We start from the raw sequence: 24,337 nt of genomic DNA, 5'->3' as shown, positions 1-24,337 counted from the left end.
CCCTTAAGCCAATCCCAATCCATATATATATATCCATATATATATACATATTTATCTCCTTATTAATAACTTGTATCTCCAATTTATGCCTAAATATTATTAGCAGTTTGGTGCCAAATTAAAGGCTCTATACTAATAAACTATTTCATAACTTCTGTATTTGTGGAGATTCATTCCAGTACTTTAACAATACATTGAGATGACTTTGCAGGATACTAGAAATATTTCAATAGAACTGATGGACAAAGAACTGACAGAAAAGTAAGTAGATGTCATTTTGCCTCTTAGTTTCTAATGTTGCAAAATATTTCTCCCCAATGTTCACTGTATTTATTTATAACAACATATGGAGACACCAAATGGAGGTTCTTTTACTTTCAAGGATTCCAATGTCAATTAGACACACAGGTACAGCAGAAAAGAGAATAGAATGAGAATAAAGGAAAATGGGTTAGAGAGTTAGCACTTTCATTATACAGCTATGTATCCTTGCTCAGGAATGAAAGGACCAGATCCAGAAAGGACCTTGGGAGTAAATAACCTTGTCTCTTTCCAGCTCCTACATTCTATGTGACCCTGTTGTTTCCTGTTGATTTTCATCTTAATAGAAACATTTTCTTACAAAAAGTATTTTGAACCTAACATCATTCCTTTGCCTGCTGCTAATCAATCACTCTTTTCTCAGCACTCAAAGGGTTGCCAATCAACTCCACCTTTATGGGTAATTATCAGGGTCAGCATTCTGCAAGACAATGTTCTGCTGTTAGAAACCAGAATTAACACCAACTTGAAGTACCTATTCTGTATTTACATCCTATGGCTTTGGTTACAAAAGAAAATATTCCTTGAAGAGGTCTGACTATAGTGGGTCTTCCAAATGCCATTTCAGGGTCAGGAAACTCAATTTGAGCAGCTGCTTATCTGTGGCTCAGGTTTATTTCCTTCTCTATAGATTCAGATTTCTTTTCTTTTTTAAAAAAAATATTTTTTTTAAGACTAGGTCTCACTGTTGCCCAGGCTGGAGTGAAGTGGTACAATCACGGCTCACTACTGCGCTCAAACAATCCTTCTGCCTCAAGCCTCCTCAGTAGCTGGGACCACAAGTGCACACCATTATGCCCACCTAATTTAGAGATGGGGTCTCAGTATGTTTCTCAGGCTGGTCCCCAACACTCAAGCAATCCACCCACCTTGGCCTCCCAAAGTGCTAGGATCACAGGTGTGAAGCACTATGCCTGATCCAGATTTATTTCTGATTCACAGAAGGGGGAAAAACACTGCAGAATTAAAAATTTCCCCCAAATTAGCCTCTCTGCTCAAGTCATCCATATGAGAGAATAACTCTACCATGCTTCCAGTATCAGGTGCGTGTCAAAATAAGACTCCCCCCCAACCCATATCCTTTGGAATTCTACAACACTAATTCCTAGGATGGAAACACAGAGATTATCTTAGATTCGTCTTTACCCTTATGTCTAATCTGTACCAGAAAGTTTTACTTTCTGGGGACAATAACCTGTCAGATTGCCTATGGTTTCCACTTTCGGTTTTGGATTACCACATCAGCTTTCTAGTGGATCTTCCTGTATGCAGGCTTTCTAATATATACTGTGTATTACTGCTCTAATCATCAAAGTGCTTTCCAAAAGCAGATGCAAAGTTTGATTAGAATGATGGATAGAGAAATCAAGCAAGTACAAAACTAAAGTCTCAAACTAAGTCTCTCAACAAATTTATTCAGAAATAAGTTAGAAACAGGACTAAATAATAAAATCAGAATTGCATCACTATGATGAAGACCTTAGTAGAGTTGTAATTATAGTACAACTATATGAAAATAATAAATTTTAACTTATGTGTTAACTCATAATAAACTTGTTCCCCTAACCTCATCTATGTGAAGAGAGGAGATGCTAGAATAATCAATCAACACTCACAAAGAAATGTTAAAGAGATGATGCAAAGAGCAGGAAAGAAGACAACATTCAATAACTATGATACTTTTCAAGCTAATGGTGAGAAAAAGCTTACTTACATTTCTCTGTTTGATGGTCTATCTTGTAACCAATCCTTCAGTAAAAAAAAAACACACACACACACAAAAAAACTTTAAAGACCAAAATCTCTAGATGAAGCATAACTGTTTAACTTTTTTTCTTATATTTTAAGAATGAAAGGCTAAAAAATTAACATAAAGTTCTTGTTTCATAAAACAATAAATTTATTTATTGTAACTGTAACTACCATAAGGCTATTCAACAAGGTGGAATAAAAAATTTTATTTCCCACAACATAGTCTTTCTATTCTTTATGAATTTTTATATTGTTTGAAGACAATTCTATTCTCTTAAAATATACATTTGTGCGGTGTGGTGGCTCACACCTGTAATCCCAGCTCTTTGGGAGGCCAAGGTGGGTGGATCACCTGAGGTCAGGAGTTCAAGACCAGCCTGGTCAACCTGGTGAAACCCCGCTTCTACTAAAAGTAGTAGAAGCTACTACTACAAAAATCAGCTGGGTGTGGTCGCGGGTGCCTATCCCAGCTACTTGGGAGGCTGAGGCAGGAGAATCACTTGAACCTAGGAGGCGGAGGTTGCAGTGAGCCAAGATCGTGCCACTGCACTCCAGCCTGGGCGACAGAGTGGACTCCATCTCAAAAAAAAAAAAAATCTATATCTATATCTATATATATACACACACACATACACATTTGTTTCTGTGATTCTAAAAATAATATGTGACCCTTGCCAAATAAACATCAAAATACAAACAGAAACATTAAAAGCATGTAAGCTGTGAATGCTCATGACATTTAGGCATATTTCACTGCTGCCTTTGTTGTGTGTATGTGCATATGGTTTTTATTCTGCAGCTTTATAATGTTCCTAGGTGTGGGTTTATTTTCACTTCCCCACTTTGAGACTCATTCTGCCTGAATTTGAATCTTCACATATGTCATCATTTTGTAAAATTCTAAACCATTTCTAATCTCTTCAAATTTTGTCTACTCTCTCAAGGCCAGTTAGATATGTCTTTCATATCTCTTTAGCTTGAACAAATTTTCCACCTTATTATGTAGTTTATCTTTTTTTTTACTTTAATCATCTTGTGGACAATTTATTATTATTACTTTAATCCATTTAATTATGGTTCTGAGTTGCATTCTGATCCAGTTTAGTAATTCCCCCTTCAGATGTGCCTTATCTGTTAATTAACTCCCACTCAGTGGGTTTTTGTTTTTTTTGTTTTTTTGTTTTTGAGATGGAGTTTCACTCTGAAGCCCAGGCTGGAGTGCAGTGGTGCAATCTTGCTCACTGCAAACTCCACCTCCCTGGTTCAGGAGATTCTCCTGCCTCAGCCTCCCGAGTAGCTGGATTACAGGCATGTGTCACCACACCCAGATAATTTTTGATTTTTAGTAGAGACAGTATTTTGTCATGTTGGCCAGACTGGTCTTGATCTCTTGATCTCAAGTGATCCACCCACTTCAGCCTCCCAAAGTGCTGGGATTACTGAGCCACCGCACCCAGCCCCCATTGAGTTTTTTTTTAATTTCTAGTTTTTTCAAATTTGCCAGTCTTTTTTAATAGTATCTCCTTCTTTTCTCATGTTTTATATTTAAAACTTTTTTATGTCTATAATCACTTTAAACATACTTATTTTGTCATCTGTAACCAATAATGTCACTATCTTATCAGAAATCAAATACCATTTATGTAAGTTGACTCCCACGAGTTCTAAATTGCCATTGTGAGGTCATCTTTGGCAAAGCTTTAATTTGTTGCAAAGTTGTGCAGCTCAGGGTCAGGAAGAGTCCCTCCAGAAAGGAGGATTTGTTACTGTGAATCTCTTTAACCAACCTCTTTCCCCACTGAAATAACGTTTTTCAATAACATGATTTTAACAACATAATCTCTCTATGCCAGAACAGATATATTTTGAATATAAGTCACTATTTTCTTGAGCAAAATTATGAGCACTGACTTATATATACTTGATTATAAATAAGGAGTAATTTTTGTCTTTTCCTGAGCTTTTTGTCTTGTCAGTGTATGCTTTTAAAGGGAATTTGCAAAATCAATTATTATCGCAATTAGCTGGAAATGAGTTCATATAATTAGCTTCAATTCAAACAAAGAGATTTCTGCCTTTATTCTGCATATATTTTTCTTTAAAATTCCTGACTATTCACTGTAAGAAGAAACTTTTCTGTAACTGCTACTTTGCTAAAGTCAGTTTTCTAAGAAAAATTTTTTTGAATTTTTGATATAGTCCCAAATGTCACCACTTTGTAGATCTTACCTAAAAAAGTTTAATGTATTTAATAATATGTATCTGTTTAGTTGAAATCTACAAACCGGTATTAAAGCTGCTTTGGAATCTACTTCATGAGTGTCTTCGGTAGATGGCCTTCTACTGATTTTCTCTGCTAAAAGAAAATTTAAAAATATAAAAAAGCTATACAACTGAAGTTTTATGAATACCAACTAACCAAATACAAAGTATTCCAGGCAGAGTATAACCTTCATAAGATAACTCGAACTTTCCTCAATACGCTGAACACAACAGGTACATGAGGCCCATAAATTACTCAATTTGAGTAAACTATTGTGAAAAGGCAACAATAAATGAGAGTACGAAGTAAAAACATATTTATCTCCCTTCTGTTCCCAAGTCACCCTGACTGGGGGCAGTAAAGATCATTCATTTCTTGTATATTCTTTCTAGGATATTTGTATGTGTGTACACATACCCCTGCCAATATTTAACATAAATGGTAGGGAAATATATATGTCTTGAGGTTTTTGTATTTTTAAACTTTAAGCTTAGAGATTTTTTTTTTGGAGACAGTTTCGTTCTTGTTGCCCAGGCTGGAGAGCAGTGGCGCAACCTCTGCCTCCCAGGTTCAAGCAATTCTCCTGCCTCAGCCTCCAGAATAGCTGGGGTTACAGGCATGTGCCACCACGCCCAGCTAATTTTGTTTTCAGTAGAGACTAGGTTTCTCAATGTTGGTCAGGCTGGTCTCAAAATCCTGACCTCAGGTGATCTACCCACCTCAGCCTCCCAAAGTGCTGGGATTACAGGAGTGAGCCACTGCGCCTAACCAGCTTAGAGATTTTCTACAGAAGAACAGAGATTTCCCAATTATCTTTTGATGCTCTCTTTATTTCATATTGGATATACAGTAATGTATTCAAACAAACTCCTACTGATGGACATTTGATCTGTTTCCAATCTCTTCCTGTGATAAACAATGCTGCAATGAATAATCCTTTTCCCCAATTTATGATAATACCTTTGTTGTCATATCTTGTTTATCTGAAATGAACTTTAGAATTAAGCCTACTTCCAAAAAAATCAGGACATTAAGTTACAAATCGACTTAAAGAAAGCTTACAATTTTACACTACAATAAAGGAAAACCTCAGAATGAAGAAAGGAAAATCTCAGAACAAAATGTGTATTCCAGGTGCAGAGGACAAAAACACCAGATTGAGATATATTAGAAGACTCTGGGCAAAATGTTTTCAATATGATGAAACTGACAGAATACATTATATTCTGAATATCATGAAGAAATTTGGTTAAACATCAGAGAACCTAGAGTGTTGACCTAAGCAAAACTGTAGCTATACTTGGTGGAAAAGGGTGAACAGGTGTGTGTGTATGTGTATGTGTGTGTGTGTGTGTGTGCGCGTTCGTTCATTCTGGGAATACAGAGTGAGAAAAGAGTTCAATTCTTCTCTTCTTTAGTGGAAGGTCAACAGACATGGCCTAAAACTGAAATATGAGGATGCTGCAATACAGGTAGGTTGAGTATCACTTACCAGAAATGCTTGGGATCAGAAGTGTTTCAGATTTGTTTTTCTTAAAAAAATTTTTGGAATATTTGCACTATACTCACCCAGGAAAGCATCTGAAAATCTGAAATCTGAAATGCTCCAATGACCATTTCCTTTCAGTCAGTACTCAAAAATGTTGGATTTTGGGGCATTTCAGATTTTTGGATGCTCAACCCATATAAGCATACGAACTCAAAAATAACATTTATGTTATCTTAAACACTGAGAATTCTTTTTCTTCCCTCCTAATCGTTCTACCATTTCTTTTTCTTTTCTTTCTTTTTTTTTTTTTTTTTGAGATAGAGTCTCGTTCCCATTGCATTTCCGAGTAGCTGGGATTACAGGTGTGCAACACCACACCTGGCTAATTTTTGTATTTTTAGTAGAGATGGGATGGAGTTTCACCATGTTAACCAAGCTGGCCTTGAACTCCTGATCTCAGGTGATCCACCCGCATTGGCCTCCCAAAGTGCTAGGATTACAGGCGTGAGCCACCCGGCCCCTTCTACCATTTTACTTCCTTTATTGCTCTGGCATCAGAAACAGTAACAATCAGAATCCTTGTCTTGCTCCCCATCTTGGGCTTTCAATAGTTCACTAGGAAATCTGATGCTTTGTGATAATTTTTTGTTGATATCCTTTTTGAGATTACGAATGAATACTGAATGTTAATAAAATACCTTCTCTGCAGCTGTTAAGATGATCTCATGATTTTTCTCCTTTAATCTGCTATTATCATGTATCATCATAATTATATTTTTGAACATAAAGACAACTGTCATTCCTGGAATAAACCCAATTTGGTCATACTATGAGTTGCTGAATTCAGTATGCCAAAGAAAAATGAAAGAAGTGATGGTGAGCTGGACAATGTAGTACTATTTTTCTTTTTTCTTTCTTTTTTTTTTTTTTTTTTTGAGACAGAGTCTTGCTCTGTCGCCCGGGCTGGAGTGCAGTGGCCGGATCTCGGCTGACTGCAAGCTCCGCCTTCCGGATTTAGACCATTCTCCTGCCTCAGCCTCCCAAGTAGCTGGGACTACAGGCGCCTGCCACCTCGCCCGGCTAGTTTTTTTGTATTTTTTAGTAGAGACGGGGTTTCACCGTGTTAGCCAGGATGGTCTCGATCTCCTGACCTCGTGATCCGCCCGTCTCGGCCTCCCAAAGTACTGGGATTACAGGCTTGAGCCACTGCGCCTGGCCTGTAGTACTATTTTTCTTAAGGAACCTTTATAATTATTCAACTTTTCAATGATGTGCATATATAACTTTGACTTATTAAAAAATTATGATATGGAAACATCACAATATAGTAAATGAAAAATTAATGGTACAAGGCAACATGTACTGTCTGTGACCTTTTGTGTAAAAAATGAGAGATATAAGATTGTACTGTCATACATGATTGTATAAGCAAGAAACCCTAAAGGGTAGACAAATAGTGGTTACATGTGGGAACAGAGTGAGAGGGAAAATTTTCAGAGTGTTTTTATTTATTTATTTATTTTTTGAGACGGAGTCTGGCTCTGTCACCCAGGCTGGAGTGCAGTGGCCGGATCTCAGCTCACTGCAAGCTCCGCCTCCCGGGTTTACGCCATTCTCCTGGCTCAGCCTCCCGAGTAGCTGGGACTACAGGCGTCCGCCACCTTGCCCGGCTAGTTTTTTTGTATTTTTTAGTAGAGACGGGGTTTCACCGTGTTAGCCAGGATGGTCTCGATCTCCTGACCTCGTGATCCGCCCGTCTCGGCCTCCCAAAGTGCTGGGATTACAGGCTTGAGCCACTGCGCCCGGCCCAGAGTGTTTGTATTTTAATTTTGAACCAAAAATGTATTATTTTTAAAAGTTAAACTAGAAAAATATGTTGAATAAACGATGATACAGATTAAAACAGATGATACAGATGAACAGATACATCTGTAAAAGCTAAAAGTAGATTTATAAAAAGTCTTTCTATTCCATCTTTACAGAATAAACAATTTTTTAAAAATATTCTAATAACACATTCTAATGAATGCTAGGATTACGACTTATTCAAGGTTACAGTAACTATGGAAGACCAGAATTTTCATCTTCTGACTCCTGCACCATTCACTGCTCACGTGTTTGACAAACATAAAATACATTTATAAAGTGTAAATGAGTATGTTTTCTAACACTATTCATGTAGTCAAAATACTCACCTTGTTTTGAATGAAGAGGAATGGAAGTTCTGTGACAGTCAGTAAATCCAGCAAGAGAACTCACTCGTTTCAAAGTGTTTTCAGAAGTATTGTTATTCTGCAAATATTGTACATATATATAATTTGAAAACAACTGAACTAAGTTTCAACCCATTATTCTAAGTAGTATAAGAGTCCCTTCTCTATTTAGCTCAACATGCTTTATTCTACCTGGACACCAATGGGTATATTATAGATTATGGTTATTTTCTTCAATGCCAATTTCAAAAACTGCACCAAAACACCTTATTTGCCTACTGTTCATAAATCCATCCAAATGAATTTTTTTTTTTTTTTTTTGAGGTGGAGGTGGAGTCTCGCTCTGTTGCCCGGGCTGGAGTGCAGTGGCCGGATCTCAGCTCATTGCAAGCTCCGCCTTCCGGGTTCACGCCATTCTCCTGCCTCAGCCTCCCGAGTAGCTGGGATTACAGGCACCCGCCATCTCGCCGGCTATTTTTTTGTATTTTTTAGTAGAGACGGGGTTTCACCGTGTTAGCCAGGATGGTCTCGATCTGCTGACCTCGTGATCCGCTCGTCTCAGCCTCCCAAAGTGCTGGGATTACAGGCTTGAGCCACCGCACCCAGCCCAAATGAATTTTTTATAATAATAAAAACTCAGGTTGGGTGTGGTGGCTCACACCTGTAATCCCAGCACTTTGGGAGGTTGAGGCGGGAGGATCATGAGGTCAAGAGATCGAGACCATCTTGGCCAATATGGTGAAACCCCATCTCTACTAAAAATATAAAAATCAGCTGGGTGTGGCGGCACACGCTTGTAGTCCCAGCTATTTGGGAGGCTAAGGTAGGAGAATCGCTTGAACCCAGGAGGCGAAGGTTGCAGTGAGCCAAGATTAAGCCACTGCACTCCAGCCTGGTGGCAGAATGAGACTCCGTCTCAAGAAAAAAACAAAAAACAAAACAAAACAAAAAACTTCATTAAAAAGTTCGAAAAATACACAAAACTGTGGGAAAAAAATGAAACCATTATGAATTCAAAGAAGCTATTATCTTACATGTATCTTGACACACTGATAACATTAATGGTGGGGGAACTATTTCCTTTTGGGGATCATGATAACTTTCTTATTGATTTGTATGAGCTATTTATATATACAACAAGGTTATCTATACGCTCACTATCTGTCAAATTTCAATTTGTTTTTCAAATTTCTTTTGACTGTTTTTTAGGTACTTAAATCTCTACATTTTCCTTTAATATTTTTCCATTATTTATGTGTTTGGAAAGCCCTGACGGCTTTACTGGCTCAATAAATACTGCTTTTTTTTTTTTTTTGAGATGGAGTCTTGCTCTGTCTCAAAATAAAAAAGGTGTTTAAATCAAAACACAGCTACCGCTTTTCTGCTAACTCATAGAAACTTGCAATGTCTTGCTTTATTAAGGAGTACCTGCCACTAAAATATTTTCAGCACGTTCCTCTTTAAGTTCATTATTAAAAAGGTGAAATCTGTGGGAAAACTCTGATGCTTTACCTTTTCCCATTAAGAAATGTCCATTTATCCTAAGTTTTATGTCTTATCTATATCAAGTGCTTCACAATAGCAAAACGATACCACCAGAGGTGTGGCAATAATTTGTGTAAAGAAAATGTGATGAACTTAGGTTTAAATAGTTCTACATTATAAACAGCTTTACTAAAACTTACGAAAGTCCATAAAACATTTCATTTACCTATAAAATCTACTTCAACCCTATATGGATTACAGATATTCCGTATGTCATATTGCAATAATTATAAAACCAATTTGGTAGACAGCAGTCTGTTCTTTCTACTTCCTAGCACTTTTTCTCATTCCTGTTTTTCTCTTCTCTTTTTATCATGTGTCAGCTAAGGCTACCTAAGAGAACTTGATCCATTTATTTAGCTCTCTCAGTCTAAATATGCCATAATTAAAATGGTTAGAAAACACTACGAATTATAGTCTTATGATAGGTCCACTGAACCTACACCTATTTTCTCCATCTTGCTGACTTTCTGACTTCTGCATATACTAAAGAGACTTTACCTCATATTTAGGCATCTCTGTATACTCCATAATCACATTTCTTACATCATTCTGCTGTTCCTATTTGAGGTAAGAAAACTGTGCAACTATTCTCAAACTTAAAGGCAAATACAGAAAGGAAAAAATCTAGGTAATCATTACACCTCAATTTGCTTATAATAACCAATTAAATTCCAAGTTATCAATATCTAGTTGATATTAATTGATTTAGTACAATACTTTAGTCAAAATATATGATAATAAAAATACAAAATGTTACAATATAAAAATGCATTTGAGTCTACTTTTTATATGTAGGGTAGTAAGTAATATGGCCTGATAGCAATTACATAATTAACTTGGATCACATAAAAAGTAATCTTTCATAGAAACTCCTATGTCATTATCATTGACTTAGTTCTAGCTTTAGGAAAGGTCCTGTTTTCACTGTGTATGTCACTTAACATTTCCACAGTGTAAGTTCTTTAAGGGCTAGAGAAGCTTAACACCTTTCTAGGTGTTTTTAATTATCTTGGTGTAGCCATGTTACTACTCTTAAGGCTCTAAATAGCCACAGTATATGATAGCAACATTTCATAAAACAAAACTAACTTGTAGGTAAGAAATACACCTTTTTTGCCAGCTGTCCTATATATTTTGAAACTTATTTAACAAACATTTATCGAATTATCTTGCATTTCTACATAATATACAACTTCTTCCTGCTAGACAATAGGTTTCTAAGAGTCAGGGTCATGTTCTAAGAAAACTTTTGGATCTGGGAAGAGTGAGCTCATTAAGTATTTAATCAGTGGAAAACATATGGGGAGAAGAAACTTTAGAAAAAGAAACGTAGGCCGGGCGCAGTGGCTCATGCTTGTAATCTCAGCACTTTGGGAGGCCGAGGTGGGTGGATTGCTTGAGGTCAGGAATTTGAGACTAGCCTGGACAACATGGTAAATCCTCATCTCTACTAAAAATACAGAAATTAGCCAGGCATGGTGGCGTGCATCTGTAATCCCAGCTACTCAAGAGGCTGAGGCAGGAGAATCACTTGAACCTGCGAGGTAGAGGTTGCAGTGAGCTGAGATTGCGCCACTATACTCCAGCCTGGGTGACAGCGAGACTCCATCTCAAAAAAAAAAAAAAAAAAAGAAAAGAAAAAAAGAGAGAGAAAAATGTTAAATAGGTGATGTTTTCTATTTAATTAGTATAATTATGCAAGCTATTTGTACCTTTTCATGTTCCTCAATTGTTCGTTTTTTCAAATTGAGGACAGCTTCAAATATTTGGTATCAGCATGTTAATGATGATATCTGCTAAAACTGTATTTTTACTGAAAAAATGTTTAATTAAATTTTGAACTAAACATCAAGATAGTAAAATAAAAAGAACTGTGGATGTTTTAATATGGATTTACTTACGGATAGTATTTCTTTTATCTTGTTTGATGTTTCTTTAAACCTCTGTAAATCCATGCTATCTCTGTGTCCTTTAATAGAAAAAAAGAGATTGCAATGAGAAATTTTTATTTTTTTTACCAAAATAATGGCATTGCTTAAAGTTTATAAAAACAATAGATTTATGCTGCTTTTCAAGTACATTTGATGGCTTTGCAGTCTCCTTTAGCTCTTTTGATAAATAAAATTGAAAATTGCCAAGAAGCTGGTGAAGGTTATGGTTTTTTGTTTTTATTTGAGAACAAATCTCACTCTGTTGCCCAGGCTGCAGTGCAGTGTCATGATCTTGGCTCACTGCAACCTCTGCCTCCCGGGTTCAAGCAATTCTCCTGCCTCAGCCTCCTGAGTAGCTGCGACTACAGGTACGCGCCACCAAGCCCAGCTAATTTTTATATTTTTAGTAGAGATGGAGTTTCACCATGTTAGCCACGCTGGTCTTGAACTCCTGACCTCGTGATCCGCCTGCCTTGGCCTCCCATACTGCTGGGATTACAGGCCTGAGCCACTGCATCTGGCCAAGATTATAGTTAAGTTTACACTAACACTAAAAGCCAAAGTCCTTATAAAAGAAACCAACATGTGATATGAATAAATAGCTCGAAATTTAAAAGAAAAAAGGGGACCAAGCATTTTTTTACTATTAATAAAAAATATATAAAAGTATTACATATATACGGATAGTCAACCAAAAAGGAATGATTTATTCTTATGCCTATAACTTAAACAAGAACAGAAAAAAAATATTTTGGCAATAACACTTTAATTACCTTAATGAAAACTTTTTCGCACATAGATTGTTCAGACAACATGTTTTTTTTTTTTTTTTTTTTTGAGGCAGAGTCTTGCTCTGTCGCCCGGACTGGAGTGCAGTGGCCGCATCTCAGCTCACTGCAAGCTCCGCCTCCCGGGTTTACGCCATTCTCCTGCCTCAGCCTCCCGAGGAGCTGGGACTGCAGGTGCCCACCCCCTCGCCCAGCTAGTTTTTATATTTTTTTTTAGTAGAGACGGGGTTTCACCATGTTAGCCAGGATGGTCTCGATCTCCTGACCTTGTGATCCGCCCGTCTCGGCCTCCCAAAGTGCTGGGATTACAGGCTTGAGCCACCGCGCCCGGCCCACACAACATGTTAATAAGCCCATGAATAATCTCCACATTAAGGCCAGCCAGCAAGTTATTTAGGCACTGAACATGCTAGGCTATATGGAATTCACTCTAGATATACAGATACATAAATTTTCCTATATGATATACATGTCGAGAAAATATATATGATATAAACATATACCCCACTGGTAATACATTTAAAAACTAAAATGCATTTTTAAAAATAAACTGGAAATTAGCCGGGTGTGGTGGTGGCGCGTGTGTGTAATCTCAGCTACTCAGGGGGCTGAGGCAGGGGAATCGCTCAAACTCAGGAGGCAGAGGCTGCAGTGAACCGAGATTGTGCCACTGCACTCCAGCCTGGGTGACAGAGGGAGACTCTGTCTTAAATTTAAAAAAAGAGGAATACATTTAATGTAGGAAAAGTTGTATATCTATGTATCTAGAGTGAATCCCATATAGCCTAGAAGTGAGTATCAATCAACACGTTTAGTGCCTAGGTAACTTCTTAGGCTGGCCTTAATGTGGCAATTTTCCATGGGCTTATTAACATACTGGCTGAACAATCTCTATGCATGAAAGTTTTCACTAAGGTCTTTAATGTGTTACTGCCAAAATACTGTCTTATTTAAGCTATCATAGGTATAAGAATAAGTCATTCCTTTTTAAAATGTTCTCCTCTGTGAATATATAAATAGGTAGACCATAAATACTAATTTTCCCAGTAGATTCCTAGATTTCCATTGTTGTTCTGATATAATTATTAATAGTGCACCCTTTCACTTTTAAAATGTCTTGGTTTGGGTAAAAAAATTATATGGTTATCTATTTACAGGGCACTGTTCTTTTCCAGTTGATTCTAACCTCCCCTAGGAGGTTCTCCAACTACTTAACACTTAAGAATCACTTAAGTTTTTAACAGGAGTTGATGAAACCCAACTGAAGATATTCAAATTCAAAAGACAGAACCTAAAATTCCATCAAAGAGGTTATATGCCAATATAACTCTTATAGCCTAAGTCAGTCTATTTCCCATACTTCTGATTTTTTTTTTTTTTTTTCCATTTCATTTCTAGAGACAGGGTCTCATTCTATCACACACGCTATAGCGCAGTTGTGTGATCATAGCCCACTGCAGCCTTGAGCTTCTGGGTGCAAGTGGTTCGCCTGCCTAAGCCTCCTGAGTAGCTGGTACTTCAGGCACATGCCACTGCACCTGACTCCTTTAAAAATTTTTTGTAGAGATGGGGTCTTGCTATGTTGCTTAGGCTGGTCCTCAACTCCTGGGCTGAAGCAATCCTGCCCGCTCAGCCTCCCAAAGTACCAGAATCACAGGTGTCTGATTCGTTTAAAAATTTTTATAATTATACTCTATGAAAAGATACTGACTTGTAACACAGTATGTGTTTTTATTATTTCTAAGGTGATAATTTTTATTTCTAAGGCGAAAAGTAAGTAATATTGATATATAAATATGAATTTGCCAAACTTACCTACAAATGCTCCAAATTCTATATTATCTCCTTCTGCAGCTTTAGAGCAAACAGTTTCTTGATCTTTGGTTCCTGTTTCCAAGTGGCTTTTGCAACTTGGCTGAGATGGTGTACTAACAAAAAATTTGGTTGGTGGGGATGACAGATGTGGTATGCTATTAGATGAACCGCTTAATTTTTGATTTTTATTAAATATTTTTAAGAGTTCTACCCCATGCAGTCTCTGTCGCAGTTCTGAAGGGGAACCAGCACTTGGGAATAAGGCACCAGAAGAGGAACCAGCCTCTGGAAAATTAAATTCTTTTCTCTGGGGTACTGCAGGTAAGTCTTGACCAAATATATTACACTGGGGATCTTTGTCATCTTTCATTAAAATATTACAAAGAAAAGGATTATTACTTTCAAGATCACCTTGAGCAACAGAGGAGCTAAGCGTATTTACAACACTATGCTTTTTCCATACAGAAGGTCTTACAGGACCATCATCAATAAGGTTTTGAGCCAAGTGTTTGGAAATGCTCAGTTCTCGGGTGATTTCATTATGAACTTTGCTAGCTTCCGACGCTTTCTGGGCAGTGAGTGTTTTTAATGTATCTACCGTCAGGGCTGAAAGATCTTGCAAATGGCCAATTTGAGAATCTAATGATTGTAATGATCTTTTTATGTAGTTGACACGATCTCCAACTTCTTTAATCTGAATGCACATCTGTTCCACTCTGTAGGAGAGAAATAAGTTTTTTTTTTTTTACAAATGTGAAAAAAATGTAGAATTTTATTTTGTAGCCTCAAATAATAATGATAAAGAGAAAAATTGTACATGCATTTAAGCAAGATATGAAATAAGGTACAGTTTTTTTTTTTTTTTTTTTTTTGAGACGGAGTCTCGCTCTGTCACCCAGGCTGGAGTGCAGTGGCCGGATCTCAGCTCACTGCAAGCTCCACCTCCCGGGTTTGCGCCATTCTCCTACCTCAGCCTCCCGAGTAGCTGGGACTGCAGACGCTCGCCACCTCGCTCAGCTAGTTTTTTGTATTTTTTAGTAGAGACGGGGTTTTACCGTGTTAGCCAAGATGGTCTCGATCTCCTGACCTCGTGATCCGCCCGTCTCAGCCTCCCAAAGTGCTGGGATTACAGGCTTGAGCCACTGCGCCCAGCCAAGGTACACTTATTTACTTATACAAGGCCTACCTTATGTTTAAGAAGGATCCAGTGCTAATCTTACATTAAAATGCAAGATTTCAAAAAATATTTTTGTTCCACAGGCTACTTACTCCAATTACCCCACATCAAAGTAACACAAAATAATGTATACACAGCTACATATATACAGAACTACCATTACTGTTACTTTAACTACACCAAACACCATATGCTTCCAGAATGTAGCAAAGTCAACAGAAAAAAAGAAATGCTGGCCAGGCGCAGTGGCTTGCGTCTGTAATTCCAGCACTTTGGGAGGCTGAGGCGGTCAGATCACAAGATCAGGAGTTCGAGACCAGCATGGCCAACATGGTGAAACCCTGTCTCTACTAAAAATATAAAAATTGGCCAGGTGTTGTGGTGCACGCCAGTAATCCTAGCTACTCAGGAAGCTGAGGCAGGAGAATCACTGGAACCCGAGAAGCGGAAGTTGCAGTGAGCCGAGATTGTCACTGACCTCCAACCAGGGCAAAAGAGCAAGACGCCTTTTCAAAAAATAAATAAATAAATAAAAATAATAATAATAACAACAGTAAAAGAAATCCTGTAAAATACTGAGGATAGTTTTACTTTTCTCCCTCTAAACAGTAAAGAACAGTAACTCTTCTATCTTCTGTAACTACGATAAAAAAATAAGAGACTGACCAACTGACTTATATGAAGTATTAATAGAACTGAACTATCTTTCCAATATATAATGTAAAACTATAACTAAACTTATTGTTTGACAAAATAAATTTAACAATGACCATTTAAAAGAGATATAACTAATAGATCCCATTTTGACAGATAACTGATTTATTAACTAAAGGGCTTCTGAACCTTTCGAAAGTGACACGAATTCTCTCTTCACTCCCAGAATGAAATTTGTCATCTTTTTCATTGAAATACATCTCAACACATTGCTCTTCAAAATCATGAAGTTTCTTTTGATCTTCTTCTGTTAAGAAAAGTTCTATGGGAGGAAAAGAAGAAAATCAATGTAGAGCTGTCAAGGTATCAACTTTAGCTCATAATTCTTACGAATTATTCAGGGTTTCTAAGACTACATCCATCATCTGCACTTTTTAAACTTTTATTTCTATGCTTCTAAAGCACTAGACAAGTATCTTTCTTTTTTGCTTCACCAGTGTGATGTCAACAGAATATGATCAGGTACTTCCTCCTCCTCTTCTGATTTCCTTTTCCTATACAACGTCCTTCCCCTATCTCTCTCACACCTCTCCCTCATGTATCTACTGAGATAAATTTAAGAACCAATTTGAAAGTCCCGATACCATTTTAAGCATAATTTGACACAGTATGATTAGTCTCACGCACACAGAATACACTAAAATTGTTATTGTTTAGAGAGCTGTAAAAATGGTTTGTAGAACAGCAAAGAAGTTAGGTTTACACTACCATTTTAACAGAAACAGAGATGTCATTCTCATAACGAAGTTTCATGTTAAATCCGTTTCTATAGATATCATATTGCACTTAAAAATTCCTTTATATTCAGGCAAATTAAACAAAAGCCTTTACCATAACATTAACCCACTAAGTCATTTTTGAATAAAATCAATATATAGCCTTCAGTGTAAAACTAAGAAGTAATAAAATGAAAATGTTTGCCTTAATATAGTTTACTTACTTGGTCCATCGGAAGTCTTATCTTTCTTTCTTCTCTTACATATGCAGCAAAACAGAGAAACTATATGGCTAAGAATGATAAGTGGAGGAGGCAGAACTGGTTTCTCATGATAAGCCATAATAAAATGATAACGCTGGTACTTCCATACAATATTGGAAATTGCCTTCACTTGTAAATACACATTGCTAGAGAAATAATGAATAGAAATAAAATAAACTTTGCTAATCATCTCTTAAAGTTTTAAATACTGATGATTTCATTGTAATTTTGTACTAAATAAGAATTCAAAAAAATACCCTTCTAACAAAACTAATAGCAAACGAGAAACTGGAAAAGATTAACACTCAGCAGAAAAAAATAATTTAAAAAATTTAGGGTGCTGCCTCCCTCTGCCCTTCAATCTGTTGCCTGATGGTCCCTGTCATTCACTGGGGTGTGTCTGTGTTTGTATGTTTGTGTATGTATAGGGGAAAGAAGGGATCCTGAACTGTTCCCTTATCTGTCTTCTACCTCCTCCTTTGTTTAATAAAAGCTGAAGCTTTCTGTAAAAATAAAATAAAATAAAATAAAATAAAAAATTTAAAATTTAAAATATTTCATGTAAATGGGTAAGACATAAGAAAATACTCAATCTTATTAGTAATCAAATAAGTGCAAATTTTAAAAAACAAAATCCTGGCTGGACATGGTGGTTCACGTCTATAATCCTAGCACTTTGGAAGGCCAAGAGGCAGGAGGAGTGCGTGAGGCCTGGAGTTGAAGACAAGCCTGGGCACCATAGTGAGACTCTGTCTATTTAAAAACAAAAAAGTTAGCCAGGCGTGATGGTGTATGCCTGTAGTCCCAGCTACTCTGGAGGCGAAGACAGGAGGGACTGCTTGAGCCCAGATGGAACAGCCTACAGTGAGCTGTGATAGTGCCACTGCACTCCAGCCTGGGCAACAGGTTGTCTCAAAAAATAAAATAAAATAAAATAAATTCTTTTATTTACTATCAAATTGGCAACCACTAAAAAAACTAGTGTGGGCAGAGAGTTGAGGAAACAGGCCTATTTAGACTTAAATGCAAAAAGCCCTAAAAGTACATATACTGAACAGCCCTGCTTTTAGAAAAACATTCTAAACAAGCAAGTTTTGCTCACAGATTTAACTACAATGTGATGTTTAGGAGAAGAATTACAAACAATCTAATTGACCAATATAACATACTGGATTGAAAAACTATGGTCTATATCATGGAGTATCAGGTAGCCATTAAAAACAGACTGGAGAAGAACATTTCTTTATCTGAAATAATGTTCATGATGCTTTGCTTAGTTATAAAACAGTACATAAAATATAAAAATAGGCTAGGCACTGTGGCTCATGCCTGTAATCCCAGCACTTGGGGAGGCTGAAGTGGATGGATCACATGAGGCCAGGAGTTCAAGTCCAGCCTGGCCAACATGGTGAAACCTCATCTCTACTAAAAATACAGAAAAAATCAGCCAGGCGTGGTGGTGCACACCTGTAATCCCAGTTACTCGAGAGTAATCCCAGCTACTCGAGAGGCTGAGGTGCGAGAATCGCTTGAACCCGGAAAATGAAGGTTGCAGTGAGTCAAGATTGTGCCACTCTAACCTGGGTGACAGAGGGAGACTCTGTCTCAAAACTAAATAAATTAAATAAAAATATTATTTTTGAAAAGAAAAATGGCTTATATATATTTGCAAAAAAAATTATAGAAAGGTGTACACCCAGATATTAACAGTGGAATTATTGATGAATTTTCTATATTGAATGCATATTTGTTGGTAACCGAGGAAAAATCCCAGATGGCGACTAAATGTATAAAGAAAACTGCATGTTGAAAGATAATCAAACTTAAAATTTAGAACTCCTTTGATTAGGAAAAGCATCTCCTATTTGTAATTTTTCAAATATAATTTTAGTAGTTTAAGCTTCAATATAATTTTTAGATTTTAAGTTCTATAAATTTCCTTCAAAATATATAGAAGTGCATATTAAATCATCTTATTATAATAAGCAATTGAACAAAATTCTTACTTGAAAAATGCAATAAGAAGATTAACCATAATGATATACTGTACAAAGAGGTAGACTGCTTGAAGAAATGGAGTCAACCACGTCCCAGGACCACAGATTTGAGGGATAACAGAATCATTTGCACACACTTTAGAAAGAAAGAAAGAAAAAAACAAAAACAACTTAAATATAGTAATTCACCAGTAACTGCTATTCATCAGTGTTTCTAGTTATTTATTTATTTAAAGTAAGTTTTGATTATGTACAAATCTGTTCCACAGATTCCAGCAAAAGCCTCTAGGCAGGGAGTCATAGGAACCCCAGTTTAAGAGTGTTCAAACACAAAAAGATGTTGTGAGAAATGTGGGTGCTATCTGTTTTACAACTCTATTCCAGAAAAGAAAGTATATTTAGGTGTTACATTTACCTTTCGAGGCAGGGTTTAACCTGAGGAGCATTAAAGAAGGTAAAATTCCTGGATCAACCATATTTTAACATTTCTGTAAGAAAAATGTCTGAACTTTTTACTTTTTTTTCCTGAGACGGAGTCTTGCTCTGTCACCCAGGCTGGAGTGCAGTGGCACAATCTTGGCTCACTGCAACCTCCGGCTCCCGAGTTCAAGCAATTTCTCCTGCCTCAGTCTCCTGAGTAGTTGGGACTACAGGCATGCACTACCATGCCCGGCTAATTTTGCAGTTTTAGTAGAGACCAGATTTCATCATGTTGGCCAGGCTGGTCTCAAACTCCTGACCTCGTGATCCGCCTGCCTTGGCCTCCCAAAGTGCTGGGATTATAAGCATGATTCAACTTTAAGAGTATGGTTGACTCATAGCAAAACCTGTACATTTACAAACAGAAAGAGTACTTAGTTTATCTTATTATGTCACAAAAATGGGGCTGAAGAAATAGCTAAAGTGTCTCTCAATTATACAGTGATTAGATTTGAATTCCTTGTTTTCATTACCCTTATCTGAAAAATTTCTGAAGCCAGAACATAGCTAATTACAAACAAGGAAAGGAAGAGCTTTAATACCCCCCACAGCATAACAAGGAATAAAGTAAATTAGGCAAGGCAAGGATTAGAATTAAATAATGATGAATTAGTGGTAAGTTCTACCTACATATTTATAGCACACTTAGCATTTAGTATTTGGTAGATTTTTTAGAGTATATGCATCAGTGACATTCATAATGGCTCTATGATTCCTTTAAATGGTTTTATGGGCAAATTAATGGTAAGGTCCTTTCACTCTTAAATAATTTTATGAATCTATTTCCATTCTATTCAGATTAGTTTGTGGAAGCAAATACCCAAGAAAGAGAATGCAGGAAACTAAAATACTATACTCAACGCTTTATAACAACTACACAATTAGAGCCACATTATTAGAAAAATAGCAGACAGCCAGGTATGATGGCTCACGTCTATAATCCCAGAACTTTGGGAGACTAAAGCAGGCCAATAACTTGAAGTCAGGAGTTCAAGACCAGCCTGGCCAACATGGTGAAACCTTGTCTCTACTTAAGAAAACAAAAACAAAAAACTAGCCAGGCATGGTGGTGTGCAGCTGTAATCCCAGCTACTCCAGAGGCTGCAGCATGGGAATCACTTGAACCTGGAAGACAGAGGTTGCAGTGAGCTGAGACGGCGCCACTGTACTCCAGTCTGGGAGACAGGGTGAGACTTTGTCTCAAAAAAAAAAAAAAAAAAAAGTAGCACACAATGAAAACCTGGAAATAATACCAAACAGAAGCCATTAAACACAAAATTTGACCAGGCTGGTAAAACAACATTAGTTTAACTACTGTTCAAGAACAAATAATGACCACAATTTTCTATGTGGCCACCCTTGGACCTAACCACAATCACTGCATGGCCAGCCCTTGACCTAATCACCCATAAATACGTGGGAAGGGAGTAACACAGATATTGGGGGAGGGAAGAGTGAAGGAAGAAGAAAGAACAAGAGAGAGAATTAACGAGATGAAGATTCTATAACTCAAATGTGGAAGTCAGCAGAATATCACTGAAAGCTGACAGCATCACTTATGTTCACAGGTTATCTAGTCTCATTGACTAAGACAACGTGAGTCAAAATGTGAATAGTAACAAAATTGAACAACAAACTTAATATTCTCTCTAAGAATAGGGTTGAATCAGTGGGAGTTATGTCATTGATTATCCAGAGAATGTACTCACAAGCTGCAACAAAAACCTTGAGTATCTGTCATCTGTAAAACTCAACATGCTGTAAGCTTTCAGTATTCATACAGGATCATTATTTTTGTAATTAACATTGTGCTTGACTTCTCAATATCGAATCTACCCTGAATTATCTATGCTAATCATGGTAATCCCATTCCCCTTGTCTGTAACCATTTTAGAGATAGGCAGGCCAAAGCCAACTCAAGCTAATGAAATGAAAGGACAGGCTCAAAAGGGAATTTCTGTGAAAGGGACATTTTCCTCTAAAGAGAATCATGGATAAATGGTGTCTCTTTCCTCCTGTTGCTAATGACAGTCTTATGATCATAAGGGAAACTTACAGAGCTGGCAGCGGGATGAAAAAGAACAACTGTCCTTAGTTATGAATTAACCAACCCTAAAGACCACTGGACTTAGCTCAATATTGTTATGTGAGCTAATAAATGTCCTTATTGTATAGGACAGTTTAGACTAGATTTCTATTACCAGCCACCAAAAAATTTCTAAAATACTTTTTCTTCCAATTAATTTGTATGTTTCTTTTGGAGTTCACTAATGCCTTTGTGTGGGGCTTAGGTTGGTAATAGTTTGACTTCTGAAAATATACAATATTACTATAATTCAATACTGGCTTTAAAACATAAAATAACCAAAAGATAAACCTGTAAACATACAATTCTTACCATCAATTTCGTATGCATAAACTTCACCAAAAATCATCCAGTATGGATGAAAAACTATATCTTTAGCAAGTGTCCAAGATGGTGCTTCATGAGGATAAAGTATTGCCTTTCTGGGAACACCAAAACTAAGTAATACAAGAGCCATAATCACAACAATGTAGAACATATTGGCCACCTGTTAAAAAATGAACACTGTTAAAATACAAGGAAGTTTAAACACTATGACAAATCTTTTAAAAAGATTCTAATGTTCTAATAGACCAAAAAAATCCATTAAACACAAAAAATCTTTGAGATTCTTTCTGTTCCTAGTGATAGCTTTCAGAAAAATTTCATCACTACATAAATCTTAACAACTAGGAGATTATGTAAAAAAATCTATTAAGCTAAGCAAGTCATGGGCATCTTTAGCTACATAAAGAACTGTATCACCAGTTCAAACTGAAGTGTGCCTATTTCTGTGGTACGTGAAGATTTTCAAGAAGTACAGAGACACGGACAGATTTAGGGAATCAATTTCCATAACTGCCCTTTCCTAAAGCTTCTCTGTTCTTTTAATGGAGGCACAGACTCTCTCTTTTCCACTTTGCCTCTGACAATTGTACTTTGCTCACTTCACACAAAAAAAGAATACTTCCCACCCACCCTGAATCCATGGGTGCCTTGTCCTGGGATATGAAAACTTCCTACGAGCCAAACAAAACAATCTGAATTATTAGCATGGGTGTTGAAAAATTAAATGATACCAATGTCTGGGAAACAAATACTTTCGTAACTCATGTAGTTTGTAATTCTTTAAATTCAATAAAATTCAGAAAGGGCCCAATTGAGCTAAAACCTAGTAATTAATTGAAAAATTATTTTCATTGTTAAATCACAATGTGCATTCTGACATAATTATGTAAGGATTCAAAGAATTAAGCAGAATGCTATAATAAAACTTTACCTCCCATCTACTTATTTAGGTATATAAGTTCTCCAGACTGCACTACTTATTGTCTAGCCTAGACAATATAGAAAAGTGAATATACGACCAGGAACAGTGACTCAAGCCTGTAATCCTAGCACTTTGAGAGTGACTCAAGCCTGTAATCCTAGCACTTCGAGAGGCCGAGGTAGGTGGATCACTTGAGCTCAGGAGTTTGAGACTAGCCTGGCCAACATGGTCAAACCCTGTGGCTACTAAAAATATAAAACTTAGCAGGGCGTGGTGGCGTGTGCCTGTAATTCCAGCTACTCAAGAGGCTTAGGCAGGAGAATCACCTGAACCCAGGAGGCGTAGGCTGCAGTGAGCCAAGATCAGACACTGCACTCCAGCCTGGGCGACAGAGCGAGACTCCATCTTAAAAAAAAAAAAAAAGGGAGGGGGGGAATATACATATAAAAAAGTGAACACTTTCTCACTCTAGCAATATTGATGAATATTCATTCATAATCATCTAACTGAGGAGAAAGGCCTCATGCAAAAGAGAATACATTTACAATAAATCTGTACATTAATCTACTGTAAACTTAAAATAATTGTAATGACAACTTAAAATAAATTATTATGACATTTTCATATATTTTTAAAATGACTATACGGTGACAGTAGAAATGGAAAGTAAGATGTGAAAGGTAAAGGGGATAATAAGTAGTCAAGGCCAGAAAAAGTAATTTTATAGGAGCTTAAGATTAGAAAGAAGTTGTGCAGATAGCTGAGAGTCTTAAAATGTCAATTCAAATGAAGAGATGAGACTTGATGCTTCATCTTGAAAACTGTGTTAGATGAACAAATAAATTTTCTTTTTAAATTAAGAGCTGGGTCTTTGCAACTTGCAGAGTCCTAACAGGCTCCAAAATTCTTAATTGGGTGTTCTTATATGCAAAATGGACAAATAACGCCTTCATTGAGCATTTGAGAGCATTACTGAGAGAATGCATGTTTTCAAATAAACAAAATATTACAGAACAAAAAGTATATTAGGATAAAAGATTTTAAAAAGCAAAAAATGTATTAAAACATTATCCATGCTATTTGATATATTTTGGAATACAAATATTTATTTGTAAATAAAGGAAAAGCCAAGACAAATATTCCAAATGAAACCCAAATCTGTATTGATGTTAACTAAAATTATTCAAGGTCTATGGTTGATGATTCATAGTCGTTTTTGCATTTCACATACCTTTTCACATAAAGCCTAAATGACAACTACTTTCCTTGTGCTTGTTATGAATTTAATTAATTAAAAATGTGAGTATCAGCCAGGCACGGTGGCTCAAGCCTGTAATCCCAGCACTTTGGGAGGCCGAGACGGGCGGATCACGAGGTCAGGAGATCGAGACCATCCTGGCTAACACGGTGAAACCCTGTCTCTACTAAAAAATACAAAAAATTAGCCGGGCGAGGTGGCGGGCGCCTGTAGTCCCAGCTACTCGGGAGGCTGAGGCAGGAGAATGGCGTAAACCCGGGAGGCGGAGCTTGCAGTG

At 36.8% G+C, this 24,337-nt stretch overlaps 1 protein-coding gene and 1 long non-coding RNA gene across 4 annotated transcripts in view; one reads left to right on the top strand and one right to left on the bottom strand.

Moving 5' to 3' along the window:
• The window catches only part of TRPM7 (transient receptor potential cation channel subfamily M member 7), a 128,143-nt gene that overhangs the window by 18,961 nt on the left and 84,845 nt on the right, over positions 1 to 24,337 (bottom strand). The window contains exons 22-30 of one of the 2 annotated variants that reach the window (XM_023227224.3): positions 21,866 to 22,040; positions 18,997 to 19,123; positions 16,952 to 17,136; positions 16,141 to 16,273; positions 14,121 to 14,836; positions 11,488 to 11,555; positions 8,021 to 8,117; positions 4,359 to 4,429; positions 2,036 to 2,070 (exon numbers count right to left, since the gene is read on the bottom strand). In XM_023227224.3, the coding sequence (XP_023082992.1) occupies positions 2,036 to 2,070; positions 4,359 to 4,429; positions 8,021 to 8,117; positions 11,488 to 11,555; positions 14,121 to 14,836; positions 16,141 to 16,273; positions 16,952 to 17,136; positions 18,997 to 19,123; positions 21,866 to 22,040 (1,607 nt within the window). The remainder of the gene's footprint in view (positions 1 to 2,035; positions 2,071 to 4,358; positions 4,430 to 8,020; positions 8,118 to 11,487; positions 11,556 to 14,120; positions 14,837 to 16,140; positions 16,274 to 16,951; positions 17,137 to 18,996; positions 19,124 to 21,865; positions 22,041 to 24,337) is intronic. The other variant, XM_023227225.1, reaches the window with a different exon arrangement.
• LOC111552802 overlaps positions 14,188 to 24,337 on the top strand; it is a 27,736-nt gene continuing 17,586 nt past the window's right edge. Inside the window, exons 1-3 of one of the 2 annotated variants that reach the window (XR_002734732.2) lie at positions 14,188 to 14,441; positions 16,178 to 16,314; positions 22,831 to 22,980. This is a non-coding gene — a long non-coding RNA (uncharacterized LOC111552802). The remainder of the gene's footprint in view (positions 14,442 to 16,177; positions 16,315 to 22,830; positions 22,981 to 24,337) is intronic. The other variant, XR_002734733.2, reaches the window with a different exon arrangement.

This window comes from Piliocolobus tephrosceles, chromosome 6 (genome assembly GCF_002776525.5).
Source record: "Piliocolobus tephrosceles isolate RC106 chromosome 6, ASM277652v3, whole genome shotgun sequence".
NCBI lineage: Eukaryota > Metazoa > Chordata > Mammalia > Primates > Cercopithecidae > Piliocolobus > Piliocolobus tephrosceles.
The sequence above is the reverse complement of the archived record's forward strand: the minus strand, read 5'-3'. Positions and strand labels throughout refer to the sequence as shown.